General features: G+C 39.4%; 1 protein-coding gene across 7 annotated transcripts in view; it reads right to left on the bottom strand.

The window, feature by feature from the left end:
• Window positions 1–24980, bottom strand: part of LOC149808529 (uncharacterized) — a 140852-nt gene that overhangs the window by 88715 nt on the left and 27157 nt on the right. Inside the window, exon 1 of one of the 7 annotated variants that reach the window (XM_089978596.1) lies at window positions 973–1137. The exons of the other annotated variants lie outside the window; for them this stretch is intronic. Within the exon in view, the coding sequence (XP_089834722.1) occupies window positions 973–977 (5 nt within the window). The 5' untranslated portion in view covers window positions 978–1137. Of the gene's footprint in view, window positions 1–972; window positions 1138–24980 lie in introns of those variants that run through there. 7 annotated transcript variants of the gene reach the window in all.

The following is a 24980-nucleotide window of genomic DNA, read 5'->3' as shown; positions in this document are numbered from 1 at the left end:
TATCATTACAAGCAAAATCGTATGGCTATCTTACAGAATAACTGCCAAATAAAGAATATGCTATGCCATTTTTGGTCTAACTTCACAGCATTTCTAGTTTATAAATCTTTAGTACAGTAACCGTCCAGCTAGCCGTTCAATTTAAGTGTGATATAAATTAACACTTTAACCTTCCATCTGATTTCGAATATTTAAATTTCAACCCGCGTTGTATCGTTGTCTTTAGCATTAATCTGCCCATGCTGGAAACCCAGGGTAACCGTTAAAGCAATATTTAAACAAACTACATTTGCACATTTGGAACCAGTGTATGACAGTAAGGTGGGTGGGTGGATGAGTATAATTTGGATCACTTTCCATGCATATACACACATCATTCCTTTGATGTAATTGGCAAGCATTATATTAACTCTTCCAGATAATATAAATCCTGGATATAGCTTTTCTTAGAGATCCTCCCATTATTTTTCAGTCATTTTTCCATTTTTTAATCCAAGATAGTACATAACGATCTCATTTGTGATAAGACAGCAATATAAATGTGTTTTGAACAGGTCAATATTCTTTTGCAAATTATAGAGGGTGCGCCTCCCAAAGAACTGTTTTTAGTAAACTGTGTTTCTTAGAATTCGTACCCAATCAGATCAGTTTTATGGAATATAAACCCTACTACCTCCCGAACGCAGCGGGAAAGATGCATGGGTATCACAGTAATGTGATCGGGTAAGTGTTTGGAATAAACCTAATTTACTAATATATTTGCTTTCTCCTTTTTGAATATGTTCCTTGATCAGAATATCGTTAGGTAATAGACAGACGGACTGTGGAGCATCACACCGTTATCCAATGTAACCTCTGAGATAAGAATATAGGATTCTGCATTCGAAGATTAACCACTATCCTAATTGCGAGCAGCACAACAGGAGGTGACATGGTTTAGTCCGGGAAGAAGAAATATTGGGATCGTCTTACCGCATAAGATTTCTGGGCGAATCCAGTGAATGGTCCGCAGGGTGTTCGTCCAGAGGATGTGATGACGTCTTTTGGTTCTAGTAGCCGCTTGTGCGACTGAATATATCAGATCTAACGGTGTCACCGCGGAGCCATGTCTCGCAGGTTAATCACTAGAAGATTACATGACAACTGATGGCCTCGACGATATCATAAAAGACACGTGACAGTCAAGGCAGGGCTCTCAGAGATTACTCTTATCTCATCAACATATATATTTATGAGGCGATTCTCTTCTAGTGATATGTCCGATAATGCCGTTTAATTTTACCCACTTAATTCACACTGAGAGGGCCTGATAGGTTTTGTTCTCTTTCACTGGTAGAAAGAAGAGTCCTTGATGTCCGCAAACTGGCTCTGTCTGCTTCAAACAAAGTCTGAGCACATGTATCAGATACTGTTTGAAAGCCTTCTGGGTCGTGTTAATACAGGAGTGAGAGGTTGTATGGTGTCTTTTATTTGCCTAATGGCGGCAACCAATTCTACCAAAACTGGGTTGCGTCATAAGGACCACGGATCCATCTAATCGAAACTGAAAGTAGGCTAGGAAAACAAAGAGGGCATGTATTTCACTGATTCTGCATGCCGAAGCAAACACAATGCGTATACATTATTTTTTTGTGAAACAAATTGCAGCGATGCTCAGGCTAATTGTTTGAATTTGTTTGTATTCAGCCAAGTCAGAACGCAGAAATAATTCCACATACAATGTGAGTGATTTTGGTCTATGCAAGTCAAAGTTGGACAATAAGTCAGAGATGGGACAGTCTGAATCATTTTGCATTCATATCCCCTACATTCTGTATAATCTGGAAACTAAGATTGTTCGAAGCAGTTAAAGGGTAACAGACATTCACAACTGATAACTAGACCGTCGATGGACAGAGTTTCGGGATCCGGTACTGGAAAATGAGGTATACACTTTGTTATTGTACCTGATTGTAAAATGATCAAACATGGACGCCCCCATGGTTGAAAAGTCTGATAAATGACCAACGGTTAGACGGACCACTCTGTGAAGAGAATCCGTTCCTTCCTTTGCAGGGAAGTGGCTGAACCACCTTTGCTTGCTTCTGTATACATGGACTCATTAGGGGGTGCGGATATTCGAGAAGCATTCATATCATGATCCAAGCTTGGTTGCGTCACTGTTCCAGGAGTGATACTACCTAATTTGTTACACTGATCCTGTTATCGAACGGCAGGGAAGAGGGATGCCATTCTTATAGCAAAGGTCAACTGCAGAGGGCTCCTTAGAAGTAGCCAGTGTGGTAAGATCCGCTGCTGCATAGAAAATTTCTCATGAATTTCTGTAAGGATGGATGGACGAGAACGTGAAAAGATGCGTCTGTCATATCGTGATTGATGGCAAGGTTGACTGATCTTCTGTTTCCATCTCGAATGCTATCGTCCGTCCTAACCAGAACATTCTTGGATATACGTTTTGGAGAATGTGATCCTAAACATTCTCCACCGCCGATTTCTCAATAAGCGTCCGGATTTCATGCTACAAAGTGTGTCATTTACCAAGCCTGACAATACCTTCGTCAGGAATGGAGACTACGAAAGTGAAGAGGGTTGGCAAAACGAGAACCGAAGCCTCTCAGAGACAATTTGGATCGCCCACTTGTTGGCGGAAAGAGACAGATCCAACGCTGTTTGGGAAAAAAACATCCATGAATCGGGAGCCTACCAGACAGCTGTCTATTGACGGCCGGAGACACAAGTCAACCGCGAGAGAGAGGAGGAGTGAAGATAGAAAAACTTTGTTTCCCATCCCCTTGAAATACGTTTCAATTTCACTTATATTTTCAATGAAATGATTATTATTATTTTTAAACATTTTATTGTATCAAGTTGTATAAATTATACTCTAGTAGACAAAAGTTATACTTCAGGTTTGTATGGTAACAGCCTACCTATTATACTTCAGGAAATCATGAAAATCAATGTTAAGCCCGCTTGGTAACACAGTGTTGTAAAAGGAAATTCATTCAAGAAGATTTTAATGGATTTAGAATGCAGTCTTGGTCTTGTTGATTGTAAATGACTTTTATTTATGCAGCCATAGAGGTAAATGAATTAAAATACATAACAAACTTGTAAATAGTTACTGTTTAGAAGTATACTGCTGTACATAATAATTTTAACGTTCTGTTCGGGAGATGGAATTTGGATTAGTGATGTATGTAAATGATGCATGTATATGCTTGCTTAATATATGGGAAGAAAATATATATGAATCCACTGTATTTGGATTTATTCATTATTAATTAGTTTTTATTACTCATCCCTCCTTCAGCTCAATGACTGAACGTAAAGGGTCTTCCAAGTGTCGGAAAGATCGGTTGATGAAGTAGCAGATTTTGGGACAAACCGACACTAAAGAATACATTTTCAGACCTTGAAATAATGCAATCAGAAGTCCAGTGCTTCCTAAGGGAAGAACAATTACACATAAAAAAGCTCGAAGTTAGGGGTCCTAGACACATATGCTATAGACACGTCAATTTTACATACTTTTTAATTTCTATTTTCTTTCCGTTTTTCTCCTTTTCCTTTAAATTATAAAAGTGACTTGCTTTTCTGCATACTTTTCTTGTAATTGCCATTATTTATGTTCCTGTTCTGCTGATCGTATTTTGTACTTGACAAACAACATAAACAATACGATATTTCGACACAATAACCCATCAAGAATGAGTAAAGGTTGCTATTATTAATTATATTGTTATTATTATTATTATTATTATTATTTATATGTACATTCTTGTACGTTTCTGAAACTTACTTTAAACTTTTATCCATGAGGAAAATTACCCAATATTTATTGTGCAGCAGATATATAAATTCTGAGAATGAGATCTCGACTAACTGAATGTAAATAATATGAACTAGATGTGCATTGTCTGCTTCTGTATTATGCAATTCATAAAGAGGGCAAACGTGTGCCGTGCACGTTGTACGCGCCATAAAAAAATGATCGGCTAAACCAGCAACAATATTAGACAGAGACAAATAACCTGCTTGAATCAGTTTGAATCATGCACATAATACGGATGTATACAGATTGTTAACAGGGTAGATTGAATTTATGGCCATCATGGTCGGGTGCAATAAACACATCCATGATTGTATTGACGCTTTTAGGAAATTGCGATTGAATTCACACCTGCCAGCCATGACGTTACCGATGAACAGGATAAAGATTTATGTATAAACAAATGCCGTAAATCCACATATACATTGCTTATTGTATGAAAGGGCTCTCTTTTGCACAATGAATTGCTTTATTTTGGGGATTTCGTTTCGGAACGTTTAGTCACTGAAGAACCTCAAGTATTGGCGATTTATCTTTATCACACTACGCCAACTAAGTTCTATTGAAGTACAGGTACATTCCTTAACTTATCGTGTGTATAATCTGGGAATAATATCAAACTACATTTCTGACAGATTTTTTAAAAAAAATATTTTGTAATAATTTTACGAAGTCCACTTAGTATCTTATAATGCACTACTTTATTTAATGTATATGGACAGAACTTTTACGCAAAATGTGTGTAATCGATTATTAATTTCAATCTAAAAAATTACTAAACGTTCACGGTTTCACTCTCTCTCCAAATTTCTTTCTATGATGTATATACTAAGTAAGAGGTGGTTTGATTTAATTTCTGAAATAAGTGTTTGTGTTCACGTCTTGGTTGCTGGTGATATTGTCTATCCATAAGCTAATTACAAAATTTAAAATTACATACATTATTTACATTATTTACCTGGTATAAAGTTGCATGAAACAAGGTTTTACCTTGTTAGAAAATGAACCGAAATAATCCAGAGTTACGTATGATCAACAAATCTAAATTACAAGTAGCAGCAGAGGGGGCGAATCGGACATTTTGTCCAATCGTTATTTTGCTTAATTATTACTTTCTGCACTCAGCGGATCCGGTGTAATCAGCGCTGGTAGAAAAAAAACGACGTCGGTCCATCCTACACGATGGTGACGTTATTTGGTTTAATTAACACCTTCTGCGCGTCGATCCCCAGCGTCGTCAGCGTCCGGTAAGCACATCGACGAACGCGTCGATGTCATCGCCCCCCCCCCCTGCTGCTAAGTGGTTATTTACAATGAAAATTATTTACAACTAACCGAATATTTGGTCAAGTCCGATACGATATCGTGTCCGAGGATCATGTAAATTTATCGTTACGAATCCATGTGGGGTCGACTGAGCATGACTAAAAAAGTTTCGAAAAACATTGAAGTCCATGTCACCGCCGCACCATGTCTGCCAAATATTCGTAGCGTGTGTGTATCAACGCCGTTGAATACAGCAAGAATATTACAGTTGTCTCTGATTACTTTTGGAATCTGAGTGTATCGTTGAGTGACATATATCACGTAAGTGTTTTTATGCCTGCCTCTGGAAAATATCCTAGCTGGGTTTTTTTGATTGTCTAACATAACATCATCGTACACGACTAGATTGTTAACGTCGCCATCAATATCATCAATACCCGGTGCATCATTGATATCTGTAATAAACTCGATGACATTTTTTTTAGCGATCGCTGATGCATTCTCGTTGAAATCTTTCAACACCTCGTAGCATCGTTGATCATCTACGCTAGGAGCAACCAAATACAACTTATCCCACTTCATCCATCTCATTATTAAATTGAGTAACAATTGCGTCTTGCCGGATCCAGATGGTCCGATGATAATCATCCGGATCGAGTTTGGTAACGCTGCAACATGCTTAACTGGTTCTCTTGTTTTAGTCGCCGAAAAATCAATTATATTCATGTCTCTATACATAAATTATGGATCTATATTGTGTAAAGTGTAGAGTGCGTACTGGCACAAATGATATGACAACCGTTACAACAAGAAATAACAGATCGGCCCTTACTGGCAAGTGTGCACAATGCGGTACAAAGAAATTTCGATTTATTTCTATTAGACCCGGAGATGTTTTAAAAAAAAGCGAGGAGGTGATATTGCAGCCAAGTTATCAAAACTCCCCGGAACCCCGTGGGCAAAGTATCCAGGAGAAAAACACCTCCCAGGATATAGCTACTGTGGCCCCGGAACGCGATTAGATATTAGACTCGATGATCAAAATCAGCCGCGACCCGGTGAGTACCCAATAAATGCTATCGATAAGGCGTGTCATGCTCATGATGTTGCTTACAAAAGTAGCGATCTGCAACAGCGTCATATCGCGGACGTAAAATTAATTCACGCGTTAAATGCTATTCCTGATAAATCCGTCAAAGAAAAATTAGCTTCATGGTTGGTAAAATCGGCTATGAAAGGTAAATTAATGATGGGCGCTGGTAATTAATAACAACATGGAATCCATCTATTATTCTCCGAGAGGATACTGGAAGGGGAAGGCCGCAATTGGTAAGCTTGCAAGCGCTGCAAAGGTAACAAAGGCCACTGCGGCTAATTGGTTATCCAAACAGGCTATATGGCAAATTTATCTACCACCGCCTAAACAAATCAACTTCTCGCGCTTTGATGTCAGCGTACCTAATGAAGTTCATCAGGCTGATATACTATTTTTGCCGCATGACAACGGTTACAAATACGCGCTAACCGTAGTTGATGTTGCGAGTCGATACAAACAAGCGGAGCCGTTAAAAACAAAGTCAGCAACTGAAGTAGCCGCTGCGTTTGAAAGAATTTATCAAAGAGGTTCGATGCGCTGGCCAAATCTATTACAAGTTGATCCCGGTAGTGAATTTCGCGGCGCTGTTTTATCAACGCTGAAACATCATAGTGTCGCGGTACGACGAGGTCATACTGCGCTACATCGTGATCAGGCAATTGTTGAACGATTCAATCGGACTGTTGCTGAACGGTTATTTGGATATCAATACGCGAAGGAATTCATCCAAGAAAAACGATCTCGTGAATGGGTCAAAAGGTTGCCAGGCGTAATTTCAGCGTTAAATAACGAGATTACTCGAGCAATCAACATGAAGCCCAGCGACGCGATTAAATACGAGTATATACCCGGAAAATCAAAAATAAATAGCGTTTCCAAGCCGATTCTCGGCAATGTCACCGTGAGATATCTATATGAACCAGGAGAGCTTGAAGGCGGTAAAAAAAGGGCTACCGATTATATTTGGAGTGTTACCACACATAACATATCAACGATAACACGATCAACTGGTAGACCACCGATCTACAGACTGGATTCAACTGCTCCTCAGCGCGGATTTACACGCGAGCAACTACAAGTGATACCTGACGATACTCAATTACCCCCGCGTGGTCTTAACTAGCGCCGTTGCGTCTATTGCACTCAAGACAGGTCAACCTCACATTGTTTTTAACATGACCGAGACTGTTATCGATTCTGTCCACGGTAAATTGGCGAGCGTCTTTATCCAAATAACGCCAGCGCATTACACAATTACAACTTGCGCAGTGATTATTCTGTTGTTGTCGTAACGCAATTATTAATTCGGCATCAATATCAAAACGCCGCTGTTTTTTTTTATCCTGTTGGCGGTAACCGGAGAGTTTTCTATCAATGACGCTTGCATCGATGACTCCGTCACTGGCTTTGTCACTGACTTCGTCAACAACAATTCTTCGAAGCTGATTTATTCTCCGTACTCGGGACACTGCAAGATAGACTAGATTCGACCATTCGATGCGATTATCAACCATCCAAACAATTGTGTCCGTGATGGTTAGTCCCTGCGAGGAATGTATTGTTGTTGCGTATCCTAGCGTCCACGGGGATTTATCAGCACGTAGCGCGTCCTCGACGACACCGATATCAACGAGCACAATATCATTCAGCACGAGAATTTGTTTTTTTGTCCCCGACGCTGTCGGGCCCGGGATTTCAACTTCAATGTTCTGCCGCCGTGTATCCGCGGGTCTATAACATAACGGCACTGGGCGCGTTGGAAACTTTTCCTTATGCAACGTAAACAACTTCCGCTGAAGTGTGTCTCTGACTATCTTTCTACTCGCTACAATCAAATCGTTTGGTTTCCATGTTTCCCAGAATTCATTTAACGGCGTTTCCGGAATCACCTCGCGGATTATTTCACATTGAATTCTATCCGGCTGTAATCTGATTAATTTTTTAACCCCGCGCAGTTGTTCATCAAGTGCTCGATAATCAGTATCGGTTTCTTCATAATAGTCTACAAAACCCTTTAACCAATCATGTGGACCCTCGCCGACAAATGGTGGTGGTTGGCCATGGTCCCCACACATGATTACCGCTGTATTCGCGCGCAGCAACCAATCAAGAAACATTCGTAAAGTATCTAACGAAACAGTACATATCTCATCCCAGATGATAATGTCGGGAATAAATTTTTCACCCATTCGATCAGGAGTCCACTCACCGCCGCTGTATCGAAAAAAGCTGTGATAAGTAACGGCGTCAACATTTCGTTGTTTTATCTCTCGCGCTAGTCTATGGGTCGGTGTAAGCACGATTATACTTGCCCGCGTTCGAAATAATTCAATTGCCCGAATCGTCTTTCCTGACCCGCCACAGCCGCTTAAATAAACCGTCTTGTGTCTACAAATTGGATCAGAACACGATGGTGCATCAGACCATTCTGACAATTTATCACCGCGTAAGTAGTCGTTCTCAACGGTGACATCCGCTGACGGGGAATAATCGCGTCGTATTTCATTTTTAATTCTCCATGTACCCCAACTCTCGTCCGGACTAGTAAACTCGGCTACGTTTTCCTTATACGCTACGTCAACATAAAACGAATCAACGGCTACTCTAACCGCGGTATCGGGAAATCTATTTATCATCGAGAATAAATTGATAGCGGCATAACCCAGCATAGACGCCCTCAAATGTGGATACGCCGGGCTGTCTCCATCGCTGTAGGTAACAACTGTACCCAACCTCGTTCCATTGGACAAGAAAGCTGTTTTGCAGTTCACGTATCTATTTTTTGCCACTGCGTCCTTGATTACGAAATCATATTCTGCGTCATCTATAATCAGCCGTGAGCAATATCGTTTGTAGTCGTGGTTTTTTCCACCTTGTGTGAACTTACCAATTATTCTTCTACCGAGATCTTTTGCCTCGCGGTTTCGTTGGTTGAATATCTTTTTGGACCATTCGATGATATATTCCTCGTCGGCATCAATGTGTTTTCTGGACTCGTCAATTATGCTATCTAGACGCTCCGGTTCTGGTAACCAGACTTCAGTCTGCGCCCGGTATGATATAATTGCGTCACTGACAATCAACGAAACTAGCATGCTACAATCAATCATATACCGTAGCAGCGCTATTGGCAACCACTTCTTTTCAGCTATGTGTCTACCGATCCAAATATAGCAACAGCGATGGAGTCCTGCCGCGAATTCAAATGATACTATGCGAGCGAATCCGGTTAAATCAAAATCAGGCAGTGGTCCATTAATAGCAACACGAGTCATTTCATGTCTGGGGTGTCCAAATCGTTTGAAATACTCAGCGGCGAATCCATACCCGAGAAAACTCGCTGGATAACAGGCAACCATATCAACCGAGATCATAGCGTCGCGGTTGTATTCAGTGTTCCATAGTCCACCGTGATAATATTCCAAACAACTGGATTGTACATCCGGTAGAAATTCCTTGCGCGTTGGTCTCCACGCATTTTTCCTTGCTGCAACATGAGCCGCAACCGATGGAATCGTAAAACAATTTGTTAGCAGTTGTTCATCATGCTCTTCAAATTCCATGGCGGTTTTTTTCATCTTGTTGTGAAACGCTTCAGTGCGATATAATTCACCGTTTGGTCTTACAAACTGATCAAAGGTATCCATGTCGTTTTCAGCGCTGCGAAGTAACCACACTGATACAGGGTCGTTTTTACACAAGCAGGCAATAGCATCAAATAGTTTCCTCTCCGCGAGAAAACCATCCTGTATAAATTCCCCCGGGATATACTTTACTGTTCTATCCCGTGGAAATATTGTGACCGCGGGCGTCCACGCGTGTTCGTTATGATCAATAATTTTGATTGGGGCTCCCTTCGATTTGTACTTTGATTCATATAATACTTCACCGGTTATTGTTGTAACGGTTATTGGAAATCTCAGCGACGTTTCTAATTTTGCTACGTCGCTGATGGTTGCTCCTCGCTCGCGCACTGTCTCCTCCCATTGGTTTATTTTACTACGTCGTAAATCAGTCAATTTGTTTCCTCGACACGCATTTGTAAAATGCTCTATTACTCGTTCTGCTACACAATTTATCCCCGTTGACTGTTTCATCGGCGCTAGTTTTCCGATATCAGGTTTCTTATTTAACGGGTATATTCCATAGACAACTGCTGTTTCAGGATACGCTCGTTCATAGTATGGTCTGTCAACTCCGGTTAACAGCCCTGGCTTGGAGTCGCGGCTAACAATGACTGTTTTCTTATCGCTGAGAACCGGTTCAAATTTATCACGTATGATCCAATCGCCTGATTTCACCCGGACAATGAATTTTACTCTGAAGAAATACCTTTTACCGTCAAGTTGTGATATTATCGTTGCTGCGCGGTTGTCGTTCATGGTAGCATCAACAACGCCATCAATTCGAAATGTTGACCAACTATGAGATGCACCATCACGCTTGAATTCATGGATACAATCGCGTATTTTATTTAACAGGGTTCTATCGTTTATTAACGCTTTTGGTGTGTCCTTGAGGACTCTATCGAGATTGAACTTAATATTTTTCCGGGGCTTAATTACTGCTAATCTCTCGAACTCATCCATATAATTAAAACAAGTATTTAAATGAAAGAATATAGTATAATGAATCACTGCAAATGGTTGATGATTGGGTCGACAACCCCGTGCAATAAATCATGTAGAGGTGAATTCTGCGGATATCATTTACAAAGCGTTCGTAATGGTTCTCTTGGCCCCCTACCGTGCTTGGTTTGCCACGTCGGTGTAAGAGGAAAATCGCAGTTGTGTATTAATTGTGGCGGAAAGCGATACAGGGAACTAAAACGCTATTATGACAAGCGAATTAAAAACGCCGTCATTGACCCCACCGCCGATTTCGTCATCAAAACCCCCCAAGACTACGTTGAAAGATTTATAATTAAACCAAATAATAAATTAGACAAGTAGTATTATTATACAAATGGACCAAGAATTTCAGCCGCATCCTGTGCTCGTCAGTTACGAGGCATCTCGCGACGGCATTGTTAGAAACCGCAAACTGAAGAAGCCGGTTGGTACCGTAAATAATCACGGGTATTTGCAATTTGGTGCTGGAAAGAAGACATATTTTGTTCACAGAATCATCTATGAATGTTTTCACGGATTAATCGAAAATGGACTTGTGATTGATCATATTAATAATAATAAGACTGATAATTGTCTTATAAACTTGCAAGCTATCTCTCAAAGTCAAAATACCAAAAAAGGCCAAACCGGTAAATACCCAAAGAAAGCAAAACCCGTAAAGTCATTTGATACAACAACTCACGAGGAAAAAATATTTCAGTCGATGAATGAAGCCAGTAGATACTTTGACATTTGTATCGCCTCAATACGAAAAGTAGCAGAACGAGTATATCAAACAGCGATCTCAAAAAAGACCGGGCATAGAATTCGATTTTCATATATAACAGAAATTAGCGAGTGACGAAGTCACCGGCGCCTATGGCGCTGACAAGGCCACCATGACAGTGTGAAACGTTATTGTCTGTTCCGGAAGAAAACAAAGTATGAACACCTCGGAATTGATACACGGGGTTTCATTTTTTTTTATTTAAAAACAAGATGTTTTATAAGAATAATGAATATCGAAGACATCAATAATATATTAGCCGAGATTTCAAAATTAAAAAATCAAGGAATTGAATTATCTGATGGTCTCGACAGTGAAAAAATATTATCTGATTATGAAATTATTAACGAACAATCGAAACGGGGGCGTTTTACCCTGGCCCGCGAGTACTTTTTTATAAAACGATTACAACATACGATCAATGAAAACTTGTACCACAATGACGCAAATGCATTCATTGGACTATTCACTGCCGTTGAAATAATACGAAAAAAACTCGGACGTTTTTATGAACGACGCCGGGAGATTTCTAGTAAGATCAAAAACATTAGAAGGATTATAGACGGAGCCTCCGATGACACACTGGGCGGGAAATTAGAAATTGCGGAGCAATTGCAATAATGGTAGGCGAATCACTTACTACTCGGCTAGCCAGAGAGCGGCTAGCAGCGCTTAAAAAGTTCATACCGTTACGAGACAGGGTCCGAGAACAACTTCAAACGCGGCAGCAACTACAAACCGATTTTACTGTTGGAAGCGAACAACTCTTTGCCCCGGTAACTAAAGCAACTAAGGATGATACAGCGGCAACAGAACGAGCAATATATGGGGATATTCCTAAGGAGGGCGAACGGAAAGAGGCGCCTCTTCTTCCTGTACTTGAAAAGATAGCAGCAGAGACAGAACAAACACAGCAACGGATAAAACAACTTTCCAGTGATATAAAAACCCAACGAGAGTATGAACGATTAGCTGATATTGATGATTCTGAACAGGGTGATGTTGGTGAACTTCAAAAAATTTCCACTCAAAAAGGGGTTCCCTTTATAGATAAACTCACTGAAGAGGCTATAACACAAATAAAACGACCTCAATTGCTGAAATTCGACGATTATAGGATTTTTGGTAATTTTGCCGCTCAAAGCTATTATTCAAGAAATGACTTTTTAAAAGACGAGTATAAAAACAGTAATATAAAACGAGATGACTGGGTTAATTGGTTGTATAAAACGAATAAAGGAGTTGATCGCTTGCATACAAAAGAATTGGGATATAAAGAATTTAGAAAAGGAATTGATGATTATGATATACAACAACAACAACAAGAAATACTACAACAGCAAAAAGGAGAAGTCCGAGAAAAACGTCAAAAAAAAGCTGGTTCTAAAAAAACAAGCGGAGAGGGGTATCCAAGTGGTAGTGGTCTAGTTGAAAACGCTAGTGTTACCTGTCCTGGTAGTGTTCTCAGTGATATATCACGGCTAGAGGTACTAATCGGAGGAAAACGAGCCGGAAATAACTCTACGGAAATAATCAATGAGGCCGCTGATATTTGCAAGCGGTTATTTGCAGGCGGTATTATGGACATTAATGCATATCGAACGCTCATAGACGAACTCGTGGATGATTAATTGGAAAACTGGTGTTTTTAATAAGGATGATCATACACTACAACCATGATAAACCAGTACTCGTCTACGTGGTAAACTCGCGATTGCCTGTTTACCGCGCGTACTATGGAGATGGTCTCGGTAGCACCATTGCGGGGTTATTTACAAGAATGGCTCCAAAAGTAGCGCCGTTAGCCAAACAATTAGGAATGAAGGCTATTGATGTTATTCGTGATAAGGGAATTAGTGCTATTGGAGATGTTGCCGGAAGGGCGTTTTCTGCCGCGCGAGACAAACTAATGTCGTTGGTGAAATCCAGGAGAAAAAAACAGAAACCACCGGTAATGCCATCAACGACAGTGATGCCTGCAAATGTCAGTAAAGTAATAAATAACGCCGTGGAAGAAAAACTAGCGTCGTTGGTAAACAATAATCAAGATGACATCGCAAACATAATAGCGGGAAGTGGTTTAAAACCACGACGATGATTTAGATGCATCAGCGTATTATTAAATAAAATGTTTAAACGAACAGCTGACCCGGCGTTTGATATGGACGCACCAGTGCACAAGGATGATTCTGTCCGTAATTATCAATTTTATTCCTATCATGCAGTACAACCCGACATACGATCGCGAATTTAACTTCAAGTCCATGATACCAGTAAATATTTTTTACCGTGTGAAGCGTTTATTGAAATCGAAGGAGAACTTGTAACAGAGGCCGATACTCCTGCTGTACCAGCACCGTATCCAGATGGTACCAAAGTTGGCTTAGTCAATAACGGCGTAATGGCGCTATTTGAGAGCGCAAAATATCTCATTGACGGGCGAGAGATCGAGTCTATAGAACGCGATGTTGATGTTGCTACAACAATAATCGGGCTAGCAAGATATTCCGACGATTATACAAGATCAGCGGGTCCATCTATGATGTTTGCAAAGGATACTAAAAACACTGCTGGAAACTTGCAATTTGTGGTAAGGCGACCAAGAAATAATGCTAATAACGCTGATGCTGATGTTGAGAATATGATTATAAACAGCGATCCTAATTTTAACATCGGAGCTGCAACACGCATATCAATGTTAACAGGGGCGCGTAGATCTTTCTCATGCGCGATTCCACTGCATCATATATTTGGATTTTGTAGGAACGTGCGAAAAGTTATCTACGGAGCAAAGCATACCGTGGTGCTTGTGCGAAAAGGCGATGATAGAAATGCAATTTGGAGAATTCCAGCGGATCCTACAAATCCAAATAATGACCCTGGTAAAGTCGTTTTAACTAAAATATTATTGTGGATGCCAGTAATGACTCCATCCATTACCACAGAGGCACGATTGCTATCCTTTATGGAGCAGGGAGGAAAATCACTACTAAGTTGGTTAACAACAACAACAGATACTAAGCAATCAAATATCAATGGTATATTCACATGGAACCTGGCATCACAACAAGGCATTTCGGCTCCGCGTCATATATTTGTTGCGTTGCAGGATATGACGAGAGTTGATAATCAATTATTCAGCCATATGATATTTGATCGATTAGGCGTTACTGACGTCTCGCTGAGAATAAACGGCCAGCAGGAACCATCCGAGGATATACAACTTAATTACGGTCAAAACCATGTCGCACGTGTGTACCATCGGTTGCTGTCATATATGAGTCGTGATCAAAACGTCGACACTGGTTTGCAAATATCACAATATGATTTCAAAGAACTATATCCGATCTATTACTTTTCGCTGGAACATCTTGATTTAACAAGACAGTCCGTCGTTGATATACACTTCCGAGCTAATGTAACTCGCGGCGCTATTGCTAATTATAGAGCTATTGCTGTCATCCTCAGCGATAAATCAATGCTGTTAGAAGGTGCTGGCGGACGAATGAGAATCGTTGATGCGCCAGTGGAAAACATGTAATTGAAAGCACAAAACGCGTTTACAATAAAATGTCGTATAGTGTCGTCAGTGTAGAGTTGACTGATGGTCAAGTCAAGAAATTACGATCAAAGTCGGCTAAACAATGCGGGACCACAATAACGCTGAAGCCGTCACAGATGGCAGGTGGTAATCATAAGATATCGTTGACGGCGCGTCAAATAAAACATTTCAATAATGCGATGAAGAATAAAAAGGGTGTTCAAATAGATTTTTCAGCCGCAGCAATCAAAAACATGGAAAAGACCGGTGGGATATTTCCGCTGTTAGCTGCGATTCCAGCGTTGATTGCCGCGGCCGCATCAGCAGTGGCTAAGGCGGCTGCGTTGGGGGCCGTTGGTACCGCGGCGGGAATGGCATTAAAGAAGGCAACCGGGAAAGGCTACAAAAAAAAACGACCCGTGGCCGGAAAGGGTCTAAGACTACCGGGAACCCCGTATTCATGGTACTCGGGAAAGGGTCTAAGACTACCGGGAACCGTTTATTGACTCGGGAGTCTATGACTCCTGAGTCTATGACTCCAATGTCTAATTTTGATTTAATAGACGCCGCAAACGCGCTAGCGATAAAAAACTTCAGAGGTGTTTTTATGAGGGATCAATTACCGGCGGCACCAAGAAATATTGAAACCGGTATAATTAACCTCGATGGGTCCTCCGGAGCGGGAACTCATTGGGTTGCATACGCGATTGATCCGCGTGCGATCGTCTATTTTGATTCATACGGGTTAGCCCCGCCGAAAGAGTTCATGCGGTATGTCCGGGCGTGTTCAGCCCGGGCGTGTTCAGCCCGGGTTTTTTATTCCACGCTGCCAACACAGCGATTAAGCGACCCGCCGATATGTGGCCGTGAAGTATTGAACGTACTCGCGGCGATTTCATCATCGCGGAAACCACCTCATGTGGTTGTAAACGAATACACTAGTGGGGTCGTAGAAGCTCAACGGATTTTAGAGAATAACATTTACAATAATAATGATTGATATCTGGGGACGACCGGTTTCGGCGCTGAAAGAATCCACGGAAACGGCCGCCACCGATGACATAAAAAAACTAATCGAGGATGAAATCGCTGATACGTTGAATTTAACCAGTGTTGACCCGGGCGAAATAGTTGTATTTCAAGACCGCCAGGGTAAATTGAAATCCAGTAATGTGTCACTAAATGACGTTTTAATACGACAGCGCGATGCCGCCGAGGACACTATCGCGTTGTATACCGATGACGGACGACTCAAACCGGGTGAATCCATCTTGACGATAAATGGAAAAATAAGTACACTTGGCGACAATTATATAACCATGTCAAATTCGTTAAAGGGTTTACGTAGTGAAATTAAATCATATGAAGAACGGATCGTGTTGACGCTAACGCATTTCGAAGATGTGCGACACATTGTCGATAGTTTTTTTCGGGGACCCCCGACGGCAATCGAACCGAATTTTGTAATAATAAAAAATGCTATTTCGGAGCTCATGGCGCTGTCGGCCAATTTACCCCCGTTGCGAAAAAATGTTAACAGGATCGATGACAACTTTGATAAATTCTTTGGTAAAAAAAATACCAAGCCGGATGAAATCACAATAACTATAAATGATATCACTGCGTATGGACAGGAAATAGAAACAATCAAAACTGATGTTGCAACAAACAAAAAGGGTGTAGACGCGCATGAACGGGAAATAGAAATAATCGGCGCTAATGTTGCAACGATCATAAATAATGTAGACTCGCATGGACGGAAAATAGAAACAATCAAAACTGATGTTACAACGATCATAAATAATATGGACGCGCATACACAGGAAATAGGAATAATCAAAACTGATATTGAAGCGAACAAAAAGGGTGTGGACGCGCATACACAGGAAATAGGAACAATCAAAACTGATGTTGAAGCGAACAAAAAAAATGTAGACGCGTATTGGCGGGGAATAGGATTAATCAAAACTGATGTTGCAGCGAACAAAAAAGGTATAGACGTGCATACATATGAAATAGGAACAATCAAACTTGATGTTGCAGCAAACAAAAAAAGTATGACCGAGAATACACGGGAAATAGAAACAATCAAAACTAATGTTTCAGCGAACAAGAATAATATAGACGCGCATTGGCAGGAAGTAGGAATAATCAGAACTGATGTTGAAGCGATTAAAGACGGGCTACCGAGAGTAGCAGAGCAATTCGAAAAAATAAAAACCCCTCATGAGAACATCATCAACACAGTATACACAATTCGGCATGGATCATTCGATTGGACTCCTACACAGAATACAGTAAATATCACCGCAACTGTTAAGGGCATTTATCGATTGACACTGGTTTCAATGATGCAGTTTAATATATTATCGTCGAGTTCATCCGGGTTTAACAATACAATATCAACAATTATAGACAAGAACGCAACTGAAAAGTTTACAATTTATGCCGTTGATAGAAATCTAGCCGGGGCAAACATTACATGGTATGTGGAATTTGCGGCGAATCTAAGTAATTAAAAACACTAGCTCTTTTAAAATAAAAATGACCACCAAGGAAATTGAATCAGAGGTATCACCGACGTCACATCAATATCGATTCGATACCGCAAAAGAATTCTCCGCGAATTTGAAAACGCTTTCCGAACAATACCGCGCAAAAATAAAAAAATACCGCAGAAAAATAACCACCATCGACGCGGTCGTGTACTCGGTGTCGGGTATAGTAGCTGGCGCCGGTGTTATTTTATCCACGGCGACCACGGTGACCACGATAACCCCGATCGCTGTTCCAATCGCTGTCTCCGCAATGACAACAGTTGCTGGAGTCGCCAACGCAATCACTAGGAAGATATCATCGTGTTTTCAGAAAAAACTCAACGAGTATACAGTAAAACATCAAATAGTATCCGACGCGTACTCGAAATTATCCGGGTTGATCTCGTTATCGATTGATAATTTGTTCGTATCCGATGTTGAATTCTCCACGATGGTCCAGTTGTATAGCTCCGCGATGTCAAAAATCGAGGATTTTCAACTGGAAGCCGGAACCACCTGGTTGTTGAAATTAGACACTAAAAACAACGAATAATAATAATGTCGCTGAACCCCGAAGGGTCTCAATTACTTCAGCGGATCGCGGAGAACACCACTCCGGTACAAACAAATATGATATCGATAACGTCAACGAAACCCGAATTCAGTGTGAACTTCCCGTCGCCGGTTCCAGTGAAGGAAATAGCACTGGCAAAATTGCGAATATATCACAGTTGGCCTAATATTCGAGCGAACGCATTTAACGGACAACAACCTAATAACTCGCTGGTTTTTGCACGGACAAATAAACCCGATGGGACCCCAAACTGGGAGGAGGTTACAATACCAACTGGGTCATACCAAATAGAGCAAATCAATAAAGAATTTCAACGCAGGATAAAATCGATCACAGGAAAAGAATCAAAAATCGCTATTACGGTTCATGAACCGACGTTATCGTCGACGATTGAAATAAGCACACCGGGGTATATGGTTGATATTTATAACAGTTCAATAAGAACCATACTAGGATGGCCTAAGAATCCACCCGCGGACGCCCCCCCATCAACTTATATCCTCAGACACGATACGGAGATGATGGTAGGCATATTGCCCCGTACAACGTAAATATCGCATCGGTGATAGCAATCAATCTAGTATGTGATGTTATCGAAGGGAGTTACCAGGTGGATACCAAGCAATCAAATCAAGCTCAACAGGGGTATATCCTTTATTCGTTTTCACCAACAGCCCCTCCGGGATTTTTGATCATTGAGAGTCCGATTAATCCGGTCTATATGCGATGCCATAATCGGCTTTTAACGAGAATTAATTTCAGACTTACCGATCAGTCAAATAACCTAATTGATCTGCAAGAGGAGGAGTTAGTGATCACTCTGTTTGTAAGATCATAGCAGCAGAGGGGGCGATGACATCGACGCGGTCGTCGATGTGTTTACCGGACGCTGACGACGCTGGGGATCGGCGCGCAGAAGGTGTTAATTAAACCAAATGACGTCACCATCGTGTAGGATGGACCGACGTCGTTTTTTTTTTACCAGCGCTGATTACACCGGATCCGCTGAGTGCAGAAAGTAATAATTAAGCAAAATAACGATTGGACAAAATGTCCGATTCGCCCCCTCTGCTGCTCAAGTCAACACGCAACCGTGTAACAAAGAAACACTCATATCAACAAAAGCTGTGTGAGTTTGGAACTGTGTTAGTACCGATGGCTGAAACAACTGAATTAGAGGCTTTAGACATCTCAGATTCACTAAAAGTACTGGTGTTAGCGATCATCTCCCTAGAAGTGAACGTTTGTCCTTTGCAATAGTTTCGCTTAATCTCGTGGAAACTAGCGCGCATGTACGCGCACATACACTCACACTAACCCACTACCCAAGCCTTTGAACAATTCCAAACCGGGTTGAGTCATGTGGACTTATTTTATCTTCCTTGTTCAAACGTTATTTGTGCCTGTCTAGTTGTAAAGCAGGTATCGTGAAGATAACCATTTATCTATTTCCTAAGTAGCGCTTCCTTGTTTACGAAGGTATGTTATGTCGTACTGACGATCTCTGTGCAAACTGCAGAGCGTTTCTACCCTAATAATGGTGCTCGCACATGAACTTCGATTAAAATGGATTTAGATTATTAGAACTTTCAAGGATTTTCTAAACTCCGATTCGTCTATTTACCTGCTATATTTAGATTCGGATAATTTCATCCACGTATAATAAGAGGTTGTTGGTTACAGAATATTCTCGACTTTCCTGTTTAGTTAGTAGGGAAATGGGGGAATTAGTATACCTTGCGGTGATTAGCTATAGCTGTATTTCGTATGCGCATAAGGTATATTTTAATATATTAAAGAACCTAAATTTCCACAGGATCTATAATTATCTAAAATATCTATGTTGACAGTTACTAATAATAAATTTATAAGTAAATATGTTTACAAGAAATCGAATTTTTTTTTCCATTGAACAGATCGATCAAGTGGTATCTTAGAACAATTAAGTTAAATCCTGTCCGATGCGTTAGGTCACACAAACAAGGATTTTGTAATATTAGATCCAGTAGTTAGATATGTCACGTAGGATCTATTCAGACATACAGTCGTCATTCACTCTTGAAGGTGTATATAAGGTGAGAACTGAGCAAGCAGATTCATTCCTATTTTGGAGTCATTCTTATTTATGGTCTTCTTGTTATATCATCAAATCTGCAGACGTGTTTTATGTTGTACTCACACATTATTTAGAAGGACTGCTCATTTGACGATAATATTACTTTGTATCAGTTGATAATTATTCAAAGGAGTTCTGGACAGCGGTATTTTGACAAAGTCAGGACTCTTGCCGACCTGTACACTTCCGGTTCTGAAGTTTATACGGAGCCTTTCATTCATTTGGATTTTAATAGAATTCGCCAGGATTATTTTGGATTCGCTTCATAGTGTTGCAAGTTCCTCTCACGTTTTTATTTATAAGTTCGATAATAAAATTATGAGGGGAAGTCATAAAATGGACATAAAAACTGTACATATGTGATTATACAGGTATGTCATTCACGGTTGATTATATAGTATAACTAAGTATCGTATCTTTTCCATGACATGCAACGCTGAAATACGGACATTTATTAAAAATACATATTTTATCCTAACCGAGTTACATGTACTTTATTCAGGCACCTGGACGTATATATTAGTACAATTACTGCTGGTTCAATTTACCGTTTGTAGAAGCTACCTTTCTCCTATTAGACACAGGGGCGACATGCCTGGCAAAGGATTGGTGTTGTCACAAAGATGGGGTTGTTTGTGCTGTTGTTGCTTTTAACGGTACATTTTACATTTTATTAGCTATATAGCAGAGAAGGTGAACAGACCACTTGCTGGATTGTCCAATTTTGACAAATAAGGTTTCCTACCAAAACGATAAAAAAGATCAATAATGTCAAGCCAATGCTTCTAACTTGCCGAGAATGTCTCTAAATGGGTTAATTTATCTCTGTCGTTTGTCTCTTTCAAAAGTATGTTTACCCACCGTGACAATATTGTGTTGTCCCACCCTCTCTGCTCCTGTATAATGTGATAAATCACTATTATATCAATCTTTCAATCAAATATTTTATCAATACCTATACGATATCACGATCAAGGGTCAATTAAATATTTTGTTATAAATCCGTGTGGAGCAGATTGTGCTTTTGGAAAGAAGTTTTTGAACCTAATCATATCCATATCCCCACTACACCAAGCCTGATGAATATTTCGCACCGTATGTGTATCGACTCCATTAAACACAACTAAAATAGTGCCGATACCTCTGATTACTTTGGGTGTTTGTGTATATCGTCGAGTAACATAAATGATGTATGTGCTTTTGTGCCGGCCTCAAAAATTTGCAGGATTTGATTTGTCCATCATTACATCGTCATATACTACTAATTTACTAATACATTCATCGAACTCATCTACAGATGGGGCTTCATAAATATCGGTGATAAAATCAATAATATCATTACAATCTTCGTCCGACAATTTTGCATTTTCGTTAAAATCTTTAAGTATATCGTAATATCTCTGATCATCAACTGACGGAGATACTAAATACAACTTATCCCACTTGAGCCATCTCATTATTAAATTAAGCAGTACTTGTGTTATCATTAACTGTTATCATTCTGATGGAATTCGGTAATGCTGAAATATTGTTGTTTCGTTGCGCTGAAAAATCAATGACATCATGTTACACAAATATAATAAATAATACGGATTTTTATTTGTTCGAGTTAGAGCATCAACCCCCACAAGTGGGTTAACAAAAATAATAACAAAAAATAAAAAGCGTGCACTTACAAGTAAATGTGTAAAATGTGGCACATATATATATATATATATATATATATATATATATATATATATATATATATATATATATATATATATATATATATATATATATATATATATATTTCTAATAATAAATTCGGTGGTGATATCACTACTTCATTAGGAACCAGGAACTCCATGGGCTAAATACCCAGGAGAAAACCATCTTCCAGGATATACTGAGTGTGGTCATGGAACTCGACATGATATCCGACTTGGCGAGCGAGATCAATCAAGACCTGGAGAATATCCAATAAATGCAATTGATCAAGCATGTCACGTTCGTGATGTAACATATAAAAATCAGGATTTACAACAATGACATATTCCAGATGTGAAGTTAATTCACTCGTGAAACCCTATACAAAATAAATCTCTCAGATCTGCGATGAACGCTAAACTAGTATCAAGAGCCGGTAATTAATCAACCGATTATTAATATTATTATGGAATCGATTTGTTATAGCCCAAGAATATATTGGAGGGATAGAGCAGCGATTAGTAAACTTGTTGATGCAGCAAATGTTACACGTTATGTTGTTGCAGTTTTTTTTAGCAGGACAGGCAATTTAGCAATTTTACTTGCTACCACCAAAAGAATTTTCGCTTGCACATTTTGACGTCAGTACTCCAAATGAAATTCATCAAGCAGATATTTTATATTTACCACACGATGCTATTAAAATTGGTAGACGTAAATTATATCCATACAAATAAGCGTTAACTGCCATTGATGTTGCAAGTAGATATAAGGAAGCATATCTGGTATAAACTAAAATATCAGCGTAATTTATCAACGTAGACCCTTGCGATGGTCACATTTACTTCAGGTTGATCATGGCAAGGAATTTCTTGGTGCAATATTATCTCTGATGAAAAATATATAACGTCAAAATTAGACAATGACATGTGATAAGGCAATTGTTGAACGATTTAATCGAACACATGCTGAGCGGTTATTTCAGAATGATATGGGATATCACGAACTGTTTGCAAGATTACCATGTGTGAAAGCTGCGTTAAATAATGAAATTAATCGAACATTTGCCATAAAACACATTAATGCAATTACAAAGGACAACATACAAAGTCAACGACATGACTTTTCAAAACAACTAGTGCTAGCTAATGTGGCTGTAAGATATTTATATGAACTTGGAAAGAATGAGCGACTGATCCTATTTGGAGTATTACGACACACACAATTTCTAGCGTGATAAGATCTACGGTTAGACCTGCAATTTACAGATTAGATTCAACTAATTAGATTCTTAATTGGGGATCAAGCACTCAATGAACATCAGTTAATAGTTCATAATAATCTACGAAATTCCTCAGCCATCCATTTGGAGACAATCCAACAAAAGGCGGTGGTTGACCATGATCGCCACAAATTATTACAGCAGTATTTTTGTCAATAACCAATCAACAAATATTTGTAAAGTTTCTACTGAAACAGTGTATATTTCATCGTAAACAATAATCCTTGGAAAATACTTTTCGCCCATTAGTTCATGAGTCCATTTATCTCCCTGCAATCGAAAGAATTCATGATAAGTGCATGATTTAATATTTCTTTCTTTCATTTCTCTTGTGAGTCTGTGTGTAGGTGTTAACACAAATATGTCTGAACAATCACACGATTTTACTTTAGCAGTATCTCCATGCCCATTGAGATAACCGGTTGTATATCTAGCTCCAGGATCATATAATGATGGCGCAGATGACAATTTTGATATTTGATTTATTTTTTTAATAAATATCCTTAATTTCTACGTTGGGGGATTCATAATAACTTAGTATATTTTCTTGTTTTATTCTTAATTCACCCCATGATGCTTAAGTGCCGATATGTAGTTGTTCTGGCAATTCTGTATTTTTTTATCGATCTAAAATGAAAATGTAGCAACTCTGACAGCAAACTCATAAACTATTTATCATCGGTAATAGATTTATAGAAACGTAAGCGAGAATTGAAGATCTTAAGTGAGTAAAATGTGGTGACTAACCATCAATATAACTCACAATTGTACCTAATTTAGTTCCGTCTGATACATTGTCAATGCTTCGACTTATAAATGTGTTTATATTCGCTGTATCAGCAATTATAAAATCTAGTTCAGCATCGTATATAATTAATAACGTCGTTTATGATCATTTGCGATTTTATTCTCAAATTCAATTATATCAGGATTTCCAACATCAGAGTATTTCTTTTCGTTTGGTAACCATATTTGTTCCAGCGCACGATACGATTTGATTGCTTCGTTTACAATCAACGATATCAGTATGTTTACATCGAACATATACCGTAATACCACTGATGGTGCCCATATTTATTTATAGGAAATGTCTGCCGAACTAGACATAAGAAATCAAAGGACTCGATACAAGCGAATCCAGTCAAATCAAAATCTGGTAATGGTCCATTTACCGATATATCCATCGCGTGTGTTGGATGTCAAAATCGCTTAAAATCGATAAAAATATTTAGTAAAATCTCCCATTCCAAGAAAGCTTCCGGGATAACATGCAAACATACCAGCCGAAATAGCATCCCTATATCCGTATTTAGTATTCCATAATCCACCGTGTCCGTATTCGGCACAACTGAGTCGTATTTTTTCAATAAAATCCAATCCTGTTGGTTTCCACACATTTTTCTCTCAAAACAAAACACTGAAGGAACGGTAAAACAATCACTCACCAATTGGTTAGCATCGCCATGAGTATATTTCGACACAAGGTTCTTTATTTTTGCATGGAGAGATTCACTTCAAAGTATACGGAGAGGGAGTTTAGGACCTAAATTGTGTTTCAAAGGTATTGTTGGTGTAAGAAGAAAAACGAAGATGTGTGCAATGTGGTGGTAAAAAACTACATGGAGCTGAAAAGATATTATGAAAAAAATA

Source organism: Sinohyriopsis cumingii, chromosome 1 (assembly GCF_028554795.1).
Source record: "Sinohyriopsis cumingii isolate HCF-2022 chromosome 1, ASM2855479v2, whole genome shotgun sequence".
Lineage (NCBI taxonomy): Eukaryota > Metazoa > Mollusca > Bivalvia > Unionida > Unionidae > Sinohyriopsis > Sinohyriopsis cumingii.
This window is presented reverse-complemented; position numbering and strand designations above follow the sequence as displayed.